Below are 20,249 nucleotides of genomic sequence, written 5' to 3'. Positions count from 1 at the left end.
TCTCTCTCTCTCTCTCTCTCTCTCTCTCTCTCTCGTATTAACAACAACAGTTCAACAGAGCTTTATTTGTCATTCGGTACCAAGGTACCGAACGAAATTACATAGCAGCCATACACAAAAAAGAACACAAGACACACGACCCCAACACAAACGTCCATCACAGTGACTCCAAACACCCCCTCACTGTGATGGAGGCAACAAAACTTCCACTCTCTTCCCCACGCCCACGGACAGACAGCTCGTCCCCGACCGACCCGCACAGTCCCCGCAAGGGGGTGGAAGTCCCCGCGGCCGAGCCGCACCGGGCGCTGAAACATCCCGCTTTCATTCTTTCTCACACATAATCTTTCACACACACTCCCTCTCACACTCTCACACCCACTCTCTCCTTCCCACACTCACACTCTCTCACACACATACATTCCCTCTCTCACTCAAACTCTTTCCCTCCTACGCACACACATTCTTTCACACCCACTTTCTCTCTCACACACACACACACACACACACTCCCACTCCCTCTCTCTCTCTCACACTCTCTCCCTCTCTCTCACACTCTCTCTATATCCCCCCTCCCCCCCCCCCCTCTCTCAGGACAGTGCGAGTGTAACGTCGTGGATATCAGGGGCATTGCAGGCTGCCTCTGCTGGCGGGTGTTGAGGGTCGTGAGGCGGGGATGGCGGCCAGTCTCGGGAGCTGAGGGCAGAGTGGGTTAGCAGCACACACGTATCGCTAGTCGGGGCCTGGCCTGGCCTGGCCTGCCGCTGCCCCGGGGGGAGTGGCTCAGTTGGTGTAGAAGCTGTAGTAGCCGGTGTCGCTGCCGTTCTCTTTCTCGTTGCTCTGGTTGGGGGGAGAGTTCTCGGTGCTCGAGGTGTAGGGAGACACCTTCCTCCGTTTACACTCGACCTCGTACAGTCCCGAGTCGGAGGAGTCGGCCGACTTTACGGAGGGGGCCTCGAGCCAGGACGAGTCGTCCGCCTCCTTGCCTTTGTCCTCCACGTTGGGCAGCGTTGGCCTGGCGTCACCGGCCGGCCTGTACCAGGTCAGGGCTGAGCCAGGCTTGCCGTGGTGGTACTGGGCAGTGCCCCTCGTGCCCCAGGTGCTCCCCGAGCTGAACGGGTGATCCTGGTAATAGCCGAGGGTGTGGGGGCTTGCTTGGAGGGGGAACCCCTTCATGCTGTACGTCATGAACGCGTTCCCCGTGTAGTCGGGGTCGTACGCGCTGAAGTCCAGCCGGTTGCCCGCGGACTGCTGGACGGGCGACATGAACCAGCGGTGAGGGTTTGTAATATCCTCCCTGTGTTTGGAGGTGTGGGGCACAGTCCGCTCCCCGTTGTAGTACCTGCCCTGAGGCAGGGCATTCATGTACTGGTCGTGGAGGAACGGCTGGTAGCGAGGGCCGGGCACCAACTGCTGGCAGTTCTGCTGGTCGGGGGGAGAGGGGGTCAGGCGGTCTCCTTCTGAATTGGTGTACATCCTGAAACAAAACACACAGTCGCGGGGGGGGGGGAGAAAGTTAAACCTCTGAGGCAGAAATGCCGCCCCTTGGGGCATTTACAGCTAACGAGCGGAAAGGAACTGCAGGCGGTGGTGTCGAAGATAAACTGCAAAAGTGCTGGAGTAATTCGGAGGGTCAGGCGGCATCTCTGGAGAAAAAGGATGGCTGACAGTTTGGGTCGAGACTCTTCCTTTCAGCTTTTTTTCCGCTAGTAGCAGCTCTACTCAATAACCAAAAGTCTGTAACCTCTTTTTGCTCTGGTTTATTTCACTCACATGTTCAAGCTGTAATGTTGCATTCTTAATGTTGTAATGTTTTATGCTTTACTCTAATTGTTTACTGTATGTTCGTGTTGTTACTTGTGAGGCACATTCCTTGTATGTGCACATACTTGGCCAATAAACCTGTTCATTCATTCATTCTGCAGACTGAAAGAAAGGTTCCGACCCACAACGTCACCCATTCCTTCTCTCCAGAGATGTTGCCTGACCCGCTGAGTTACTCCAGCATTTTGTATCATTCTCTGGCTCTACGGTTAATATTCCTTGCTGCAGTTTTAGAGTTTAGAGTTTAGAGATACAGTGCGGAAACTGGCCCTTCAGCCCACCGAGTCTGTGCCAGCCCTTCCCTCTAGTTCTATATTATCCCATTTTCACATCCATTCGCTACACACTAGGGACAATTTTAGAGGCCCAATCAACTGCAAACATCTTTGGGATCTTGTCGGAAAACACAAAGCACCTGGAGGAAACCCACGTGGTCACAGGGAGAATGTAAAAACTCCATAGGTACAGCACCCGTAGTCAGGATCGAACATGAATCTCTGGCCCACCGAGTCCGCACCGAACATCCCCCCATATTAACACAAGCCTACACACAATGGGGGACAATTCACACTTATAACAAGTACACAAACCCAAGCCAATTAACCTACAAACATAGAGAATAAGTGCAGGAGTAGGCCATTCGGCCCTTAGAGCCAGCGCCGCCATTCAATATGATCATGGCTGATCGATCAAAATCAGTGCCCCGTTCCTGCTTTCTCCCCATATCCCCCGATTCCGTTAGCCCCAAGAGGTACATCTAACTCTCTCTTGAAAACACCCAGTGAATTGGCCCCCAGTGCCTTCTGTAGAGATTTCCCTCCTTTTTTAATAAACTTTAGGGAATATAAGACGAGTTGAGCCAATTCCTCTCACGTAGCCCCACTATCCCAGGGATCAGGCTGGTGTCAGGAATGGCAAGGTTATGTTTGAGCTCAAGCTGGCCAGTTGGAAGCAGGTAGTTGGGGTCAAGATGAAGTCACTATATTTGTGCGCGGAAAATAATTAAAGTAATCCACGCCCTGTGTAGATATTGCATCATTAAATATACTTACGAGTCAAAATTGTCCCGGAAACCTTTTGCAAAAGGGTTGTGGTCTATTTTAAGTTGTGTGATCTGTAAAGGAAGCATCCCAACATGGTTAACCAGAGGTAGAAACCACCCCCAAACTACTCACAAACTGGTTTCACATGGAAAAGGAACTGCAGATGCAGGTTTAGACCAAAGATAGATACAAAACGCTGGAGTAACTCAGCTGGTCAGGCAGCATCTCTGAAGAAAATGGATTGGTGAGTCTGAAGAAAGGTCCAGACCCAGAACGTCACCTATCCAAGTTTCCAAGAGATGCTGCCTGACCCGCTGAGTTAAGATTTCAAGATTCAAGATTTCAAGATCAATTTATTGTCACGTGTACCGTAAGGTACAGTGAAATTTGAGTTACCATACTAAGTAAAAAACAACAAGACACACAGCCACATAAAATAAAAGTTAACATAAACATCCACCACATTCCTCACTATGATGGTAGGCAATAAAGTTCGTATAAGAAAATAGCTGCAGATGCTGGTACAAATCGAAGGTATTTATTCACAAAATGCTGGAGTAACTCAGCAGGTCAGGCAGCATCTCAGGAGAGAAGGAATGGGTGACGTTTCGGGTCGAGATCCTTCTTCAAGGTAATAAAGTTCAATCATCTTCCTTGTTATGCCAGCACTTTGTGCTTACCCAGTGTAAAGCAGAATCTGCAGTTCCTTTCTACTCAAGAGTTCCACACCCCCCGTAAACCCTGTCTGCTCTGTTTAGGTCTAATTCTGTGTTTGTGTCGGCGAGGATAACCAAATCCTCACTCATCCCTAAAATCAAGGAAGGTCCTGCAGTCCAGTGAAGATGTTCCATTCCAAACTCATCCGTGACATGGCTGCAAGGACAATTGCAAAGCATCTTCCATCAGGGTGGAAGCGTCTAAGACTAGAGGGCATAGCAGTGAGGCGAGAGGGACAACATTTAAAGGAGATGTGTGGGTCAAGTCTTTTTACAAAGAGATCAGTGGGTGCCTGGAACTCTGCCAGGGGTGGTGGTGGAGGCAGATTTGGTAGTGGCATTTAATAGACAATAGACAATAGGTGCAGGAGTAGGCCATTCAGCCCTTCGAGCCAGCACCGCCATTCAATGCGATCATGGCTGATCATTCTCAATCAGTACCCCGTTCCTGCCTTCTCCCCATACCCCCTCACTCCGCTATCCTTAAGAGCTCTATCCAGCTCTCTCTTGAAAGCATCCAACGAACTGGCCTCCACTGCCAGCTTCTGGACGGGCACATGGATGGGCAGAGAATGGAGGGATACGGATTATGTGCGGGTGGAGATTAGTTTAGCATGCCATGGGGCATTCTCACCCCAGGTAACCCACACTCCCTGTGCTCTTTTCTCACTCCCACCAGTCCAGATAGGTTCTCTCTCCCCCTTTGATCACCTTTTCCTTTGTGGGATTCACGGTGGCGCAGCGGTAGAGCTACTGCCTTACAGCGCCAGAGACATAGGTTCGATCCTGACATGGGGTGGTTGTCCATAGTCAGGATCAGACTATGGGCAATTTGTTGTTTGTACGTTGTCCCCGGGACCTGTGTGGGTTTTCCTCCCACACTCCAAAGACGTACAGGTTTGCAGATAAATTAGCTTGGTGTGAATGTAAAATTGTACCTAGTGTGTGTGGGATAGTGTCACCAGTCGGTACGGACTCGGTGGGCCGAAGGGCCTGTTTCCGCGCTGTATCTCTAAACTATACTTCTGTTTTGTCGTTCTGGTTTTTTCCCCATATACATTCATTCCTTTAGCCCCAAGAGCTAAATCTAACTCTTTCTTGAAAACTCTAATGGGCCTGTCCCACTTAGGCGATGTTTTAGGTGACTGCCGGCGAATGTCAAAGGCGTAGCAGATCGCCAAAATTTTCTTTTACCCTACGACAATGACCACGACAATGCCGAGTCAGGTCGATACAAGGTACTCTTTTTGTGAAACTAGCACCTGGCTAAGAGATTACACCGTCTTCAGAAACATTGCCAAATTCCCACGCTTACCTGATCGTCAAACTCCAATCTACCTGTCAAATGTCCTGATGGTAAATAAATTGGTTAAACAAAACTATCTTCTGGTATCTTCAAATGCCTTTTCTTAATTTAATATTACGTGCTTCTAAATGCATCTGTGACAAGCTAGCAAACCTGGGGCAGCAGCATGCGACAGCGCCTGCAATAAGCTACGATACCTGGCGACAAGCCAGCTGTCTGAATTCTCTGGATGCATTCAAGAGAGATCTAGATAGAGCTCTTAAGGATAGCGGAGTCAGGGGGGTATGGGGAGAAGGCAGGAACGGGGTACTGATAGAGAATGATCAGCCATGATCACATTGAATGGTGGTGCTGGCTCGAAGGGCCGAATGGCCTCCTCCTGCATCTATTGTCTATTGTCTATTGTCTATTGTCTACTGCCTATTGTTTATTGGCGCCAAGAAATTTCTATCTGGAAATTATTTCCGCGACGCGCCAAAATCCGCTACGATTCATTGAAGACTCCTCACGATCGTGCCCGCGACACCCCGGCGAACGTTCGGCGACAGTCTAGTCGCCGGCAGTCGCCTTAAAATCGCCTAAGTGAGTTACCCCAGCAATCCATTCAGCGCGTGCCGCCCGACCAACAGAATCGTATCATCGGCTGAAACATTGATGGATGCAAAAACTCACATCGGCGTTCTGGTAGGCGGTGACAGCGATGAACTGCGTTTCGGGGAACGTGAACGCTTGCATCTTAGACGTGATGTACGGGTCTTCGGTTCCGTCCTCCTTGACTTGCACGGCGTGGAGGCGCGGCTGGTACTTGTGCAGTGACTGCAGCACGATCATCTGCAATACAATCCCACACGTCAATGAGAGGGGGAAGGAGAGGCCACCCTTTGCAACGTTGCACGGTTAAATGACACAGCGTATATGTAGCATTAAAGGTAGATACAAAATGCTGGAGTAACTCAGCGGGTCAGGCAGCGTCTCTGGAGAGAAGGAATGGGTGACGTTTCGGGTCTCGAAATTTGGTCTCCAAATTTGAGGAAGGACATTCTTGCTGTTGAGGGCGTGCAGCGTAGGTTCACTTGGTTAATTCCCGGAATGGCGGGACTGTCATATGTTGAAAGACTGGAGCGACTAGGCTTGTATGCACTGAAAGTTAGACGGATGAGAGGAGATCTTATCGAAACGTATGATTATTAAGGGGTTGGACACGTTAGAGGCAGGAAACATGTTCCCAATGTTGGGGGAGTCCAGAACCAGGGGCCACAGTTTAAGAATAAGGGGTAGGCCATTTAGAACGGAGATGAGGAAAAACTTTTTCACTCAGAGAGTTGTAAATCTGTGGAATTCTCTGCCTCAGAAGGCAGTGGAGGCCAATTCTCTGGATGCTTTCAAGGAGAGAGCTAGATAGAGCTCTTAAGGATAGTGGGCGGAGTCAGGGGGTATGGGGAGAGGGCAGGAACGGGGTACTGATTGTGAATGATCAGCCATGATCACATTGAATGGCGGTGCTGGCTCGAAGGGCCTACTCCTGCACTTATTGTCTATTGTCTATTGTTATGCCATGAGGATCTCCTGCTGATTTCCACTCTCTGCACTCTTGTGCCAAAGACTGATCACGTTACCATGATGCCAGAGGGTAACTGGTGCCAAGGGAATCTCAGAACACACACAGGTTCAAGATCAAATAGGCAAAGTCATGATCTGCCTTCCAGATTATGGGAAAGTCTGGGACCGGAGGGCACAGACTCACGATAAAAGGTCTTACTTTTAGAAAGGAGACAAGGAGGAATTTCTTTCATCGGTACTTGGCCTTTGCTGGACAACACTTAGTACTTAGAGGGTGGTGATCTGTGAAATTCATTGCCACAGATGGCTGCAGAGGCCAAATCATTGAGTAATTTTAAAGTGGACATTGACAAATTCTTAATTAGCAAGGGTGTCATAGGTTATGGGGAGAAGGGCGGGGGGGGGGAGTGGTGTGGAATGGGGAAGATAGATCAGCCATGATTGAACGGCAAATGGCTTAATTTGGCTCCTATCATTTATGATCTTATAAAATATAATGCTTATCCAAATAATCAAAGGTTAGGAGGCATAGCTTTAAAGTGGAAGGGGTAAAGTTTAAAGGAGGTGGGCCGGGCAATTTGTCAAGAAATACACAGGGAGAGGTGGGTGCCTGAAACACACTGGTGGTGGAGGCAGATACGATAGTGTCATTTTAGGAAGGCCATGTGGATGTGCAGGGAATGGGGGGATTTGGATCACATGCAGGCAGAGGAGATTAGTTTAACTTGGCAGGGTGTTCTGCACAGGCATTGTGGGCCGAAGGGCCTGCTCTTGCACTGCACTTTTTAAAAAATGTTCTATGTTCTAGATAGAGCTCTAGGGGCTAGTGGAATTAAGTGATGTGGGGAGAAGGCAGGCACAGGTTACTGATTGTAGACGATCAGCCATGACCACAATGAATGGCGGTGCTGGCTCGAAGGGCCGAATGGCCTCCTCCCGCATCTATTTTCTATGTTTCTATTGTCTTATCAGATATGACAACAATGAATACAGTGTTGAGTAGTTGGGGACGGGAAGGAGAGGACAGTGGAGGGCAAGGGGCACGGTGCATCATGGAGGAGCTCTGGCGATTTAACATGGTCCTTGTTGGCACATATCGTAGTCAGGTGCCTGCCCACCCAACAGTTGCCCGTTTCTACTCCGCTCCACCTCAGTGGGGATCTCAAGTCAAAGTCAAGTCAAAGTCAATTTTATTGTCAATCCTCAGCCAGTTTACACAGACAGAAAATCGAAATACCGTTTCCCACAATCCCGAGGAACAAAGTGCATAAAACTAAGTTAAAATTAAAAAGGCACAGCAAACAACAATCAACATAAAATATAAAATATAGTCACTTCAAATGCGTTAAAAAAAAAAGTGTCTGGTGCTGGATGTGCGTGTGTGTGGGGTGTTAAAGTCCAGGTCCAATGGGGGCAGGGGAGAGAGGAGGAAGGGAGGGGAGAGAGTTCAGCATCCTGACAGCCTGGTGGAAAAAACTGTTCTTTAGTCGGGTGGTGCTCGACCTCAGGCTGCGAAACCTTCTCCCTGAAGGCAGGAGGGTGAAGAGGCTGTTGGAGGGGTGGGAGGGGTCACCCACAATGCTCTGTGCTTTGCGGGTGAGGCGGGTGGTGTAAAGGACCAGGAGTGTTGGGAGTGTTGCAGAAGATCCTCCCTCAGTGTCGGTCTCATTGACTCTCATTGCAAACCCCAAAACATCAGCATTGCTCAATATTCATGCTACACTTCTTATTTCAGCCAAACTTCTTATTTAATAACCAATCCTTTCTTAGAAGCTTTCGGGGGATATTACGTCTCCTTGATCCTTGAAGAAGATCCTCTCAACCTCCAACGAGTGGGTGAATATCCATCCCCAACTTAAGCGCACAATTGGCAGTCAAGACCCAGCTGAGATCGGGTCTGCTCTGGAGCCATGTCCAGCCTTGTCTCGTGGGCTTGAACTTTGAAGTACAGATGGGTGCCAGTCAGAGCACCACTCGTGTGGAGAAGAATATTGGATATTAAATAAGGAAGGTTGGCCGAAAAGTGCATCACCTGATTCTTTGGCGCTCACAAATGACAGTCAACGAGACCAACATTGAGTAAGGATCTTCTGCACATCTCCACCGATATTGAGAGCCAGTGCTTTGGGAAGGGAGGTGGGTCCTATCTCGTTAAAGAAAATGCCTTGCTGCAATTAGCGGGGAGGCCTGACGTACCTGGGTGACGTTGTTGGATGCTCCTTTGTTGTTGGTCAGCTTGAGTTTACCAAAGGAAATCTCCTGCCGCATCCAATGGGCGCCCGTGTTGGGCGAGTCTGGGTGCATGTACGTCCGGTTACCTGCAATGGGATCAATGGGTCCAAAGCACAAAGTCAACCATCAGGCAGATGCGCTGAACTACCAACCCCACCATGAGGAATGGTCTCACATCCGAACGGAACGTTCCACACTTGCTGTATGTGGGAATATATTGGCGACATGGAACACGGAAGAGCACAGCACACGGACGGGGCCCTTCAGCCCACAATGTTTGTGCTGGGCATTAAACCGATCTCATCTGCCTGCACACGATCCAATTGCATCTATGCCCTGCACTTACCATGTGCCTGTCTAAGAGCCTCTTAAACACCACTCTCCTGTCTGCCTCCACCACCACCCCAGGCCCCCACTACTCTCTGAGTGAGGGCGGCACGGTGGCGCAGCGTAGTGTTGCTGCCTTACAGCGCCAGAGATCCAAGTTCGATCCCAGCTACGGGTGCTGTCTGTACGGAGTTTGCACGTTCTCCCCGTGTCCTGCGTGGGTTTTCTCCAGGGGGTTCCGGTTTCCTCCCACACTCCAAAGACGTACAAGTTTGTCAGTTAATTGGCTTGGTAAAACTGTAAATCGTCCCTACTGGGTAGAATAGTATAAGTGTATGGGGATCGCTGGTCGGCATGGACTCGGTGGGCCGAAGGGCCTGTTTCCGTGCTGTATCTCTAAGCTAAAAGATATTTGCCCCGCGCATCTCTGTTAAACTCTCTCTCTCTCACCGTATAGCCATGTCCTCTAGTGTTGGACATTTCTACCCTGCGTATCTGTGCTTCTTACAATTCTATATACATATTATCAAGTCTTGCCTCAGCCTCCAGCGTTCAAGAAAAAACAATCCAAGGCTATCCAACCTCTCCCTGTAGCTGAAACCCTCTAATCTGGGCAAGTGTTCTGGTAAACCTCCTCCGCACCCACTCCAAAGCATCCACATCTTTGCTGCAACCAGAACTGCAGGCAGATGGCCAAACGGCTCCTGTTCTGCTACAATAATGCCTGTAAATTCTAAAGGATATCATTGGGTCCAAAAGTATTTTGGCACGAACTGAAAGATAATGGAATCATTCTACATAACTGCCAGCATGCCGTTCTTTCTAGATGGTGACTCACAAGAAAGTTGAGCGCTCGAATCAACCACATTTCAAAGGAGTCACTGATGGTTCCAAGAAAGCTATAGTTTGATAATTAACAACCATCTACGCTTAAGAAAGAAAATGTATTGCAACTGGAGTGTGTCAAAACAATTTTGGTCGTTGACGAATGTAATTTTTGCCATCAATCAGTACGAATGGAAATGTTTTATGGCAGTAAAGAATGTAATGAATTGCTAATCACTACTGAGGGGTGGCACAGTGCCACAGCGGTAGAGTTGCCGCCTCACAGCGCCAGAGACCCGGGGTTGATCCTGACCATGGGTGCTGTCTGTACGGAGTTTGCACGTTCGTGTGTGGATGCTTTCTGGGGTTATAGTTCCATCATTTTGAGGAGAGGTTAGGTCCTCCGAGGTCCTCCAGCACTTTGTGCTTTGCTCAAGGCTGGAGCACCTGTAGATCCCTTCATCTCCCTCCGTCATGAGCAATAGGTTTGGCCGGAATCTACCATCGCAGTTGAGTTTAGAGATACAGAGTGGAAACAGACCCTCTGGCCCACCGAGTTCACTCCGACCACCAATCACCCATGCACTAGTTCTATCCTACGCTCGAGGGACAATTTCCAGAAGCCAATTAACCTACAAACCTGCACGCCTTTGGAGTGTGGGTGGAAACCGGAGCACCCGGAGAAAACTCACGCGGTCGCAGGGAGAGCGTACAAACTCCGTACAGACAGCACCTGTAGTCAGGATTGAAACCGGGTCTCTGGCGCTGTGAGGCAGCAACTCTACCGCTGCGCTACAATGCCGCCCCACACGGTCTATTATCTTCCAGCAAACACACAGTGAAACTATGCACAGATCGGTGGATGGTAATAATTGATGCTATTGATCTCATCATGCATTACTGGAGCGACTGGGCTTGTATACACTGGAATTTAGAAGGATGAGAGGAGATCTTATCGAAACGTATAAGATTATTAAGGGGTTGGACACGTTAGAGGCAGGAAACATGTTCCCAATGTTGGGGGAGTCCAGAACAAGGGGCCACAGTTTAAGAATAAGGGGTAGGCCATTTAGAACTGAGATGAGGAAAAACTTTCTCAGTCAGAGAGTTGTGAATCTGTGGAATTCTCTGCCTCAGAAGGCAGTGGAGGCCAATTCTCTGAATGCATTCAAGAAAGAGCTAGATAGAGCTCTTCAGGACAGCGGAGTCAGGGGGTATGGGGAGAAGGCAGGAACGGGGTACTGATTGAGAATGATCAGCCATGATCACATTGAATGGCGGTGCTGGCTCGAAGGGCCGAATGGCCTCCTCCTGCACCTATTGTCTATTGTCTATTGCCAGCCCATAAACTAAAAGGTACTCAAAGACAGCGAAACACACAAAGTGCTGGAGTAACTCAGCGGGTGCGGCAGCATCTGTGGAGGGAATGGGCAGGCGAGGTTTTTCAGTGTTGAAACACAAACTGCTGGAAGACTAATGTTGGAGGAAGGAATCGTATAAATCGAAGAGACACGAAATATTGGAGTAACTCGTCGGGATAGGCAGTATCTCTGGAGAGAAGGAATGGGCGATGTTTCAGGTCGAGACCCTTCAGGGGAGGTCACCCATTCCTTCTATCCAGAGATGCTGCCTATCCCGACGGGTTACTCCAGCATTTTGTGTCTATCTGCTGGGAGACCTACGTGGGCCATGGAAACTTCCGTGGAGTAAATGGACAGATGACATTTTGGGTCAGGGCCCTTCTTCAAATTGATGTTTGGTCCCAACCCGAAACCATCCTTCAGACTGATGGGCAGGCGTGGGGGCTCAGAGAGTTTTGTCACAATGATTTCCAAAACCAGCGGAGGGCGCTATCACTCAACTCTCTGGGCAGCAAACTTTGCAGCAACAGTGAATTTATCCAACTCCAAACTACAAGGCCAGAAAAGTCAAAGCCCAGGGGGCACTGGAAAACCCTAGGGACAGTTGAGGGAGGGGGGAGGTAGCTGAGGGTGACTCTGTTCCTGATTAGAGGAAGGCAGAAAATTGTTCCTTCCTTGTGCAAACCATCTATTAGACCTTTTCCTAAAGCCTCTACCAGAAGATAGGACGTAGAACAGCACAGGAACAGGCCCTTCGGCCCACGGTGTCCATGATGCCAAATTAAACGAACCTCCTCTGCCTGCACGTGATCCATATCCCTCCATTCCTTGCATCTTAATGACGGCACCCGCATGTGTAATAAATGCAAAATGAATTTCACTGTGGAGTTGCATGTAACAACTAAAGCACTCGACTGTTGACTATCCATGTGCCGGTCCAATATTCTCTTAAATGCCAACATCCTTTCCATCTACGCAAAGAGGTCCTTCTGCAGTTGTACAGGGCCCTAGTGAGACCGCACCTGGAGTACTGTGTGCAGTTTTGGTCTCCAAATTTGAGGAAGGATATTCTTGCTATTGAGGGCATGCAGCGTAGGCTTACTAGGTTAATTCCCGGAATGGCGGGACTATCATATGTTGAAAGACTGGAGCGACTAGGCTTGTATACACTGGAATTTAGACGGATGAGAGGAGATCTTATCGAAACGTATAAGATTATTAAAGGGTTGGACACGTTAGAGAGGCAGGAAACATGTTCCCAATGTTGGGGGAGTCCAGAACAAGGGGCCACAGTTTAAGAATAAGGGGTAGGCCATTTAGAACTGAGATGAGGAAAAACTTTTTCAGTCAGAGTTGTGAATCTGTGGAATTCTCTGCCTCAGAAGGCAGTGGAGGCCAATTCTCTGAATGCATTCAAGAGAGAGCTAGATAGAGCTCTTAAGGATAGCGGAGTCAAGGGGTATGGGGAGAAGGCAGGAACGGGGTACTGATTGAGAATGATCAGCCATGATCACATTGAATGGCGGTGCAGGCTCGAAGGGCCGAATGGCCTACTCCTGCACCTATTTTCTATGTTTCTATCCACAGTTCCTTCTTATAACAAGGGAGGACTATGAGTAAGATTTCCGTTGTAAAGGTTCTGGAGCTGTAGAGTTGGCAGTGTCAGAGGTCTCTACACACAAGGAAACATTACTCTCATCTTAAAGCTGGTTTCACACACAAGGCCCTTCCCTCCACCCTCCATCTATTAAAGGGTTTAGTATGGGATTCACTCCCACAGCACTGATTCCACATGCCCACTCCTGGCAATTGTGCAGTTACTGGGTTTCAGGTTTGTCCTCAGACCTTTAAACAAACAGTTTCTATGACTCGTGACTTTTCCAGCAGCGATCAGGTGTCCTGGTGCTTAATGCACTGTAATATTTTCCAACCAGTTTTTTACATTGTAATAATATAATACTAGTCCACATGGCCCTCTGCACATTATCCACTAGATCCCTTGTCAGCTAACATTCCTGCTTTCAACCCCTTTCTTTTTCAAACTAGGATGTGATTGTTTTTTAAAAGAAAACTATCCTCTTATTTTCTCTAGAGTTTCAGAGGCTGAGAGCTGATAGAAATATATAATATGAGAGGATAGACACAAAATGCTGGAGTAACTCAGCAGGACGGACAACATCACTGGAGAGAAGGAATGGGTGGTCTATCGACAGGGTAGATAGACCCTTTATCCTCAGGTGGAATTGTTTAAAGACTAGAGGGCGTAGCTTTGAGGTGAGAGGGGCAAGGTTTGATGTGCGTAGGGGTGCCAACTTCCTCAATCCCAAATATGGGACTAGGTGACCTCACCGCCCCGCGCCCCACGTAACCTCACCCAGCCAGCGGCCACGTGCTCCCGCTCTACCAATGGCGGCAGCCCAGGCTGGGAGGCGGGTTGCTACGCAGTCTCCGTCAGGCGAACGCACTCGGCCCCGCTCCCGAACACACTCGGTTAGCCTACACTGTCCCGGCCTAGAGCGGCCCCCGGACCTAATACGGGACAAGGTCGGTCCCATACGGGACAAACCAATTTAGCCCAAAATACGGGATGTCCCAGCCAATACAAGACAGTTGGCAACCCGAGATTTTTTACACAGAGAGTGATGGGTACATTGAATGTGCTGCCAGGGCTAATGGCGGACGATAGACAATAGGTGCAGGAAATGCAGGAAAAATGTTCCCCATGTTGGGGGAGTCCAGAACCAGGGGTCACAGTTTAAGAATAAGGGGTAGGCCATTTAGGACTGAGATGAGGAAAAACTTTTTCACCCATAATGTTGTGAATCTGTGGAATTCTCTGCCACAGAATGCAGTGGAGGCCAATGCACTGAATATTTTGAAGAGAGTTAGATTTAGCTCTTAGGGCTAAAGGAATCAAGGGATATGGGGGAAAAGCAGGAACAGGGTACTGATACTGATCAGCCATGATCATATTGAATGGTGGTGCTGGCTCAAAGGGCCGAATGGCCTATTCCTGTACTTATTTTCTATGTTTCTTTCACTGCTGAGATTGATCAAGTTTGAGGTGCTGAAGGAGCTTGACTGTTCACTTCACCAGGCGGTGGTGAAAGGTGGTAAAAAGCACCATCTCAACGAAGAGCTCGCTATCTCCAAGTTCACTCTCCACCAAACTTCACCGAAACAGGCCATCCGGCCATCGCACCTAACCGTTCCTGAGAACTTGCTGCGTGCAACTCAGCTGTTGTGGTTCGCCCAATCGAACAGCATTAACATTGCAAAAATGTTGTACTGTGGTAAACCAGACAAGAATGGCCTAGGCTTGCAATTAATGCTGTACAAAGGCAAACCGTTTTTAATCCTCTCACTGGAGACGTCACCGGTTCAGCAGTACAACTTCACACTGTGCGTGAATTTGATGCAGGAACGAACAAAGTTTTTTGCCATCTTGAAAGTGGGGGGGGAGAATGACTTCAACCGTTAAAAAATCAACCTCTGATTTACCCACAGACTTAACCAACACCAGATGTGCTGCTCATTTGTTAATGATCCGATGGATGGGATATTGGGCTGGCTGTTAATGGGACCATTAACAAGTCGTTAACATCGAGGAATGTGATTTAAGCACTAGTTTTATGATCCTACTGTAAAGAATGAGTGCAGTTCCCTTGAGCTGTGTGATAGCAGCTCTACTAGCTGTGTTGTTGCCAGCGGCCACCTTTGGTGCTTGATATGAACGTGATGGCCCATCTACAAGCAGGTGTACGGCCCTGGGGAGCGTGCAAAATATATCCCTAAACATGTTTCCAAGAATAGAGTATTGCAGGTGGGAGATTATACAAGAGTTGTCTCTTTCAGAGCAGAGAAAGTTTGAGAGATTTGACAGAGGGGTATAAAAGACAAAGACTGGTTTAAATAAGGACAATTTTCACCAGATTGCTGGGAGACCCGATAGAAGTCTATAAAATTATGAGAGGCGTAGATATATGGTAGACAGTCAGAACCTTTTATTCCACAGTGGAAATGTCCAAAACTAGAAGGCGTAGCTTTAAGGTGAGAGGAAGAATGTTTCATGTAGATGTGCGGGGGAAGCTTTTTTTGCACAGGGGGTGGTGAGTGCCTGGAATGCACTACCAGGATGGTGGTGGAGGCAGGGGAGGTTTTAAGATAGGCACATGGACATGCATGATTCAGGTACAGCATTGGCATTGCAGGCTGAAAGTCCTGCTCCTCGAAACTAAACCAAACCAAACCAACCGACAATCATTGGACTTAAATCACGATTGAAGTTCACTCTGGAAATGCAGAAGAATAGACAATAGGTGCAGGAGTAGGCCATTCGGCCCAGCACCGCCATCCACAATCAGTACCCCATTCCTGCCTTCTCCCCATATCCCTTGACTCCGCTATCTTTTAACAGCTCTATCTAACTCTCTCTTGAAAGCATCCAGAGAATCGACCTCCATTGCCTTCTGAGGCAGAGAAATCCACAGATTCACAACTCTCTCTGAGTGAAAATGTTTTCCTCATCGCCGTTCTAAATGGCCTACCCCTTATTCTTAAACTGTGGACCCTGGTTCTGGACTCCCCCAACATCTGGAACATGTTTCCTGCCTCTAGCATGTCCAATCCCTTAATAATCTTATAAGAGATCCCCTCTCATCCTTCTAAATTCCAGAGTATACAAGCCCCGTCGCTCCAGTCTTTCAACATACGACAGTCAAGGAGGGCAAAGATACCATACAATGTTTCATTAGTTTGGATGAAGCTTTTCATTGTATCTCGGTACACGCGGTAACCTAAACGGAAATATTATACTACGTGAAGTAAATGCTAATTTTACAGTCGCAGTAATTGTGAGGGAGAGGAAATCATATCATAATCATCATATGTATACAGCCGGAAACAGGCCTTTTCGGCCCTCCAAGTCCGTGCCGCTCAGCGATCCCCGTACATTAACACTATCCTACACCCACTAGGGACAATTTTTACATTTACCAGCCAATTAACCTACATACCTGTACGTCTTTGGAGTGTGGGAGGAAACCGAAGATCTCGGAGAAAACCCACGCAGGTCACGGGGAGAACGTACAAACTCCTTACAGTGCAGCACCTGTAGTCAGGATCGAACCTGAGTCTCCGGCGCTGCATTCGCTGTAAAACAGCAACTCTACCGCTGCGCTACCGTGCCGAAATGAAGATACAAATTAAAATTGAGGCCCAGCTGTACAGTGGCATCTCGTGGAAACATTTTCTTTCTGCCACAAAGGGGGGTTCTAGACTACCATCCTCTTTCCCGAAAGAGTTACGGATGGTGCTGTGGAATATTTTGACGCTGTCTTTGACTGTTAGGCAAGAGTGGGAAACTCTGTACAGCCAAGCAAGGATTAATTAATTTAAATTACCCCTCCCTCTGGCTTTACATTTCACTCCTCTTCTCCCTTTATCTGACATTGTTTTGTCTCCCTCTTTCATCTCTAGCTTTATGTAGTTCGAGTGGAAGAATGGGACTAGCAAGATTGACATAGTAGGGGCTTGATGGGCTGAACAGCCTCCTTTAGTTTAGTTTAGAGATGCAGCGTGGCAACAGGCCCTTCCGCCCACCGAGTCCGCACCGACCAGCGCCCCCGTACACTAGCACTATCCTACACACGAGGGACAATTTACAATTTTTACTGAAGCCAATTAACCCACAAACCTGTGCATCTTTCGAGTGTGAGAGGAAACCGGAGCTCCCGGGGAAAACCCACGCAGTCGCGGTGAGAACGTACAAACTCTGTACAGACAGCACCCGCAGTCAGGATCGAAACCGGGCCTCTCGTGCTGTAAGGCAGCAGCTCTACCACTGCGCCACACTGCCACCCTTCTGCACTGCAACATTTCAATAGACAATAGACAATAGGTGCAGGTGTGGGCCATTCAGCCCTTCGAGCCAGCACCGCCATTCAATGCGATCATGGCTGATCACTCTCAATCAGTACCCCGTTCAGTTCAGTCTGGGTTATTGTCAAGTGTACCGAGGTACAGTGATCCGGCTTTGTCACGTGCTACCAAGTCCGCGGAAAGACAACGTTTCCACGATTCTAATGGCCCAGACCTGCCCCTTAGAACAAACCCGTTAGGCAACAGAATTAGCCGTGCGACAAATTCAGTCTCAGTAATTTCTAGGATTCTCACCACATCACTTGACAATGCCGAATGCTGACTCAGGCTGTCTGCAAACCTTTACTCCTCTGATACATGTTTGCTCAGCAGGTTATGTGTTAACTGTGTGTGTGCTGTTGTTACCTCAGAAGGTGTGGTTTTAGGCTGCAGAGACGCAAACACGAAACCCCCTTAATACCTTGGTATTCCATCGCTGTACTGAGAGGTACTGTAAGAGGCATCTCTTTGTGATGTTAAACTGAACCAACCTAAATAAAAACAGCAGGCTAATCACCCCCCAATTTCCAGAATAATATTTCTCTCTCGACCAACAAAATTGAGAGCAAAATATTTGGGCGAATAACATTTCCTATTGTGGTAACATGCTGGTTTAAACTGGCTTGTGTATTTTCTACGTTACAACAGTTGCCCAGACTGTAGAAATATTCTACTGCTGTTGAATATTTCGGGGGTAATGGTTGCAATATGTGTAAGTTACTCCATAAGAAGGGTGGCACAGTGGCAGAGCTGCTGCCTTACAACGCTTACAGCGCCAGAGACCCAGGTTCGATCCTGACTACGGGTACTGTATGTATGGAGTCTGTACGTTCCCCCTATGGCCTGCGTGGGTTTTCTCCGGGAGCTTCGGTTTCCTCCCACACTCCAAGGGCAGGTTTGTAGGTTAATTGGCTTGGTAAAATTGTTGATTGTGCCTGGTGTGTGTAGGATCGTGCTGGTGTGCGTAGGATCGTGCTGGTGTGCGGGGATAGCAGGTCGGCGCAGACCAGGTGGGCCGAAGGGCCTGTTACCGCGCTGTATCTCTAAATTAAACTAATTGCAGTTATTTTCATACAATCAGGGGGCCTCGAGATCATGGTGTGTGATGATTTATATCAATACAGAACACAGACCAAGATTGCGATTGAGTTTTGTTTAGAGATACATCATGGAAACAGGCCCTTCGGCCCATCGAGTCCACGCCGACCAGCAATCCCTGAACACCAGCACTATCCTACACACGAGGGACAATTTACAATCTTCGCCAAAGCCAATTAACCTACAAGCCTGTACATCTTTGGAGTGTGGGAGGAAACCGGAGCGCCCGGGAAAAACCCAGAGGGAGAACGTACAAACTCCATACAGACAGCACCCGTAGTCAGGATTGAACCTTCGTCTCTGGCGCTGTAAGGCAGCAACACCGACCTCTGTGCCCATGTGACTGCTGGTCACATGAATATAGAGGGAATGGAGGGATGTGGATCATGTGCAGGCGGGTGAGATTAGTCTATCTTGGCATCATAGGTAAACAGAAAATGCTGGAGTAACTCAGCAGGTCAGACAGCATCTCTGGAGAGAAGGAATGGGTGATGTTTCGGGTCGAGACCCTTCGTCAGACTTGGCATCATGTTCGATACCGTGCGGTGCTGGCTCGAAGGGCTGAATGGCCTACTCCTGCACCTATTGTCTATTGTTATTGTGGGCTGCAGGACCTGTTCCTGTGCTTTACTTTTCTATTAAAACAAGCCGGTCTGGGGTAAAGTGTTTTAGTAAAGTGTTTTAAACCAGTGTTTAAAACCTAAAATATGAAAAGATGTTGACAAACACTGTCAGTAGATCAGGGAAAGGCTATCTCTGATTTCAGAGATCCTAGCTTGGTGAAACATTCATTCCCCATGCGCGGCATTTGGTAAAGTTAATGCATCACAGCACCAAAGACCCAGGTTCGATCCTGACTACGGGTGGTATCTGTGTGGAGTTTGTGTGTGTTCTCCCCGTGACCATGTGGGTTCACTCCGGGCGCACCAGTTTCCGCCCACACTCCAAAGACGTGCAGGTTTGTAGGTCGACTGGATTCTGTAAATTGGCCCTAGTGTGTAGGGTAGAACTAGAGTGGACGAAGGAACTGCAGATGCAGGCATACACCGAAGACAGACACAAAACGCTGGAGTAACTCAGCAGGACAGGCGGCATCTCTGGCGAGAAGGAATGGGTGACTTCTTCAGATCTGAATAAGGGTCTCAACCCAAAACATCACCCATTCCTAATCTCCCGGGATGCTGCTAGTCCCACTGAGTTACACCAGCATTTTGTGTCTATCTTGGGTAGAATTAGAGTACTGGTTACAATAAAATATATAGAGTGGAATCACTGAGAAGAATTTGATTGTATCCTGCATAGTAGGGAGTACAGAACTATGAATGTATCTTGATCCCTGCACTAGCATCGACTGCCTCCTATAAACTCCACACAAGGCAGTAGACAAGTGTCAGTAGGCACCTCTCTTCCCATGCAAGCTCATTCGCTCAGTCACCATTCAATGAATGCACATTGCTTCAGTCCGCTGTACACTGACCTTGCATGTTGCCTTCCGCCTTGCCGCACTGCACCCACTTTCCTCCCTGGTATCTCCAGTGATGTTGGTCTGCCAGGATGACATCCACATAAATGTTATAGTGGGCAGAAGGGTCCAGGCCTGTGATGTTAAAACTCAGGAAAGGAAACATTCGCCTGGAAGGAGAAGAAGAAGAAGGGGAGAAAAATATTAGTACTTTGTGTTTTGGGAAAATGAAGTGTTTGACGATAGACTTTCCAGTGCCGGTCTGCATTCAGAGGCCTCCCTGGACTTAGTTTCAGGCTGTGAAGCTTCAATTCTGATGAAAGGTCATGGATTTAATTTAGTTGAGTTGAGTATAGTAGTTGAGTTTAGTTTAGTTGAGTTGAGTTTGGTAGTTGAGTTGAGTTTAGTAGTTTAGTTTTTTAGATTTAGATTTAGAGATACAGCGCGGAAACAGGCCCTTCGGCCCACCGGGTCCGCGCCGCCCAGCGATCCCCGCACATTAACACTATCCCTACACACACCAGGGACAATTTTTACATTTACCCAGTCAATTAACCTACATACCTGTACGTCTTT

At 48.3% G+C, this 20,249-nt stretch overlaps 1 protein-coding gene across 1 annotated transcript in view; it reads right to left on the bottom strand.

Moving 5' to 3' along the window:
• Positions 1–65: 65 nt before the first annotated feature.
• Positions 66–20,249, bottom strand: part of tbx21 (T-box transcription factor 21) — a 47,954-nt gene continuing 27,770 nt past the window's right edge. Inside the window, exons 2-6 of the mRNA XM_078424371.1 lie at positions 19,689–19,843; positions 8,646–8,767; positions 5,562–5,720; positions 2,877–2,938; positions 66–1,477 (exon numbers count right to left, since the gene is read on the bottom strand). Coding sequence (XP_078280497.1) covers positions 784–1,477; positions 2,877–2,938; positions 5,562–5,720; positions 8,646–8,767; positions 19,689–19,843 — 1,192 coding nt within the window. The 3' untranslated portion in view covers positions 66–783. The remainder of the gene's footprint in view (positions 1,478–2,876; positions 2,939–5,561; positions 5,721–8,645; positions 8,768–19,688; positions 19,844–20,249) is intronic.

This window comes from Rhinoraja longicauda, chromosome 29 (genome assembly GCF_053455715.1).
Source record: "Rhinoraja longicauda isolate Sanriku21f chromosome 29, sRhiLon1.1, whole genome shotgun sequence".
Classification (NCBI taxonomy): Eukaryota; Metazoa; Chordata; class Chondrichthyes; order Rajiformes; family Arhynchobatidae; genus Rhinoraja; species Rhinoraja longicauda.
Note: the sequence above shows the minus strand (reverse complement) of the source record. Positions and strands in the feature narration are given on the sequence as shown.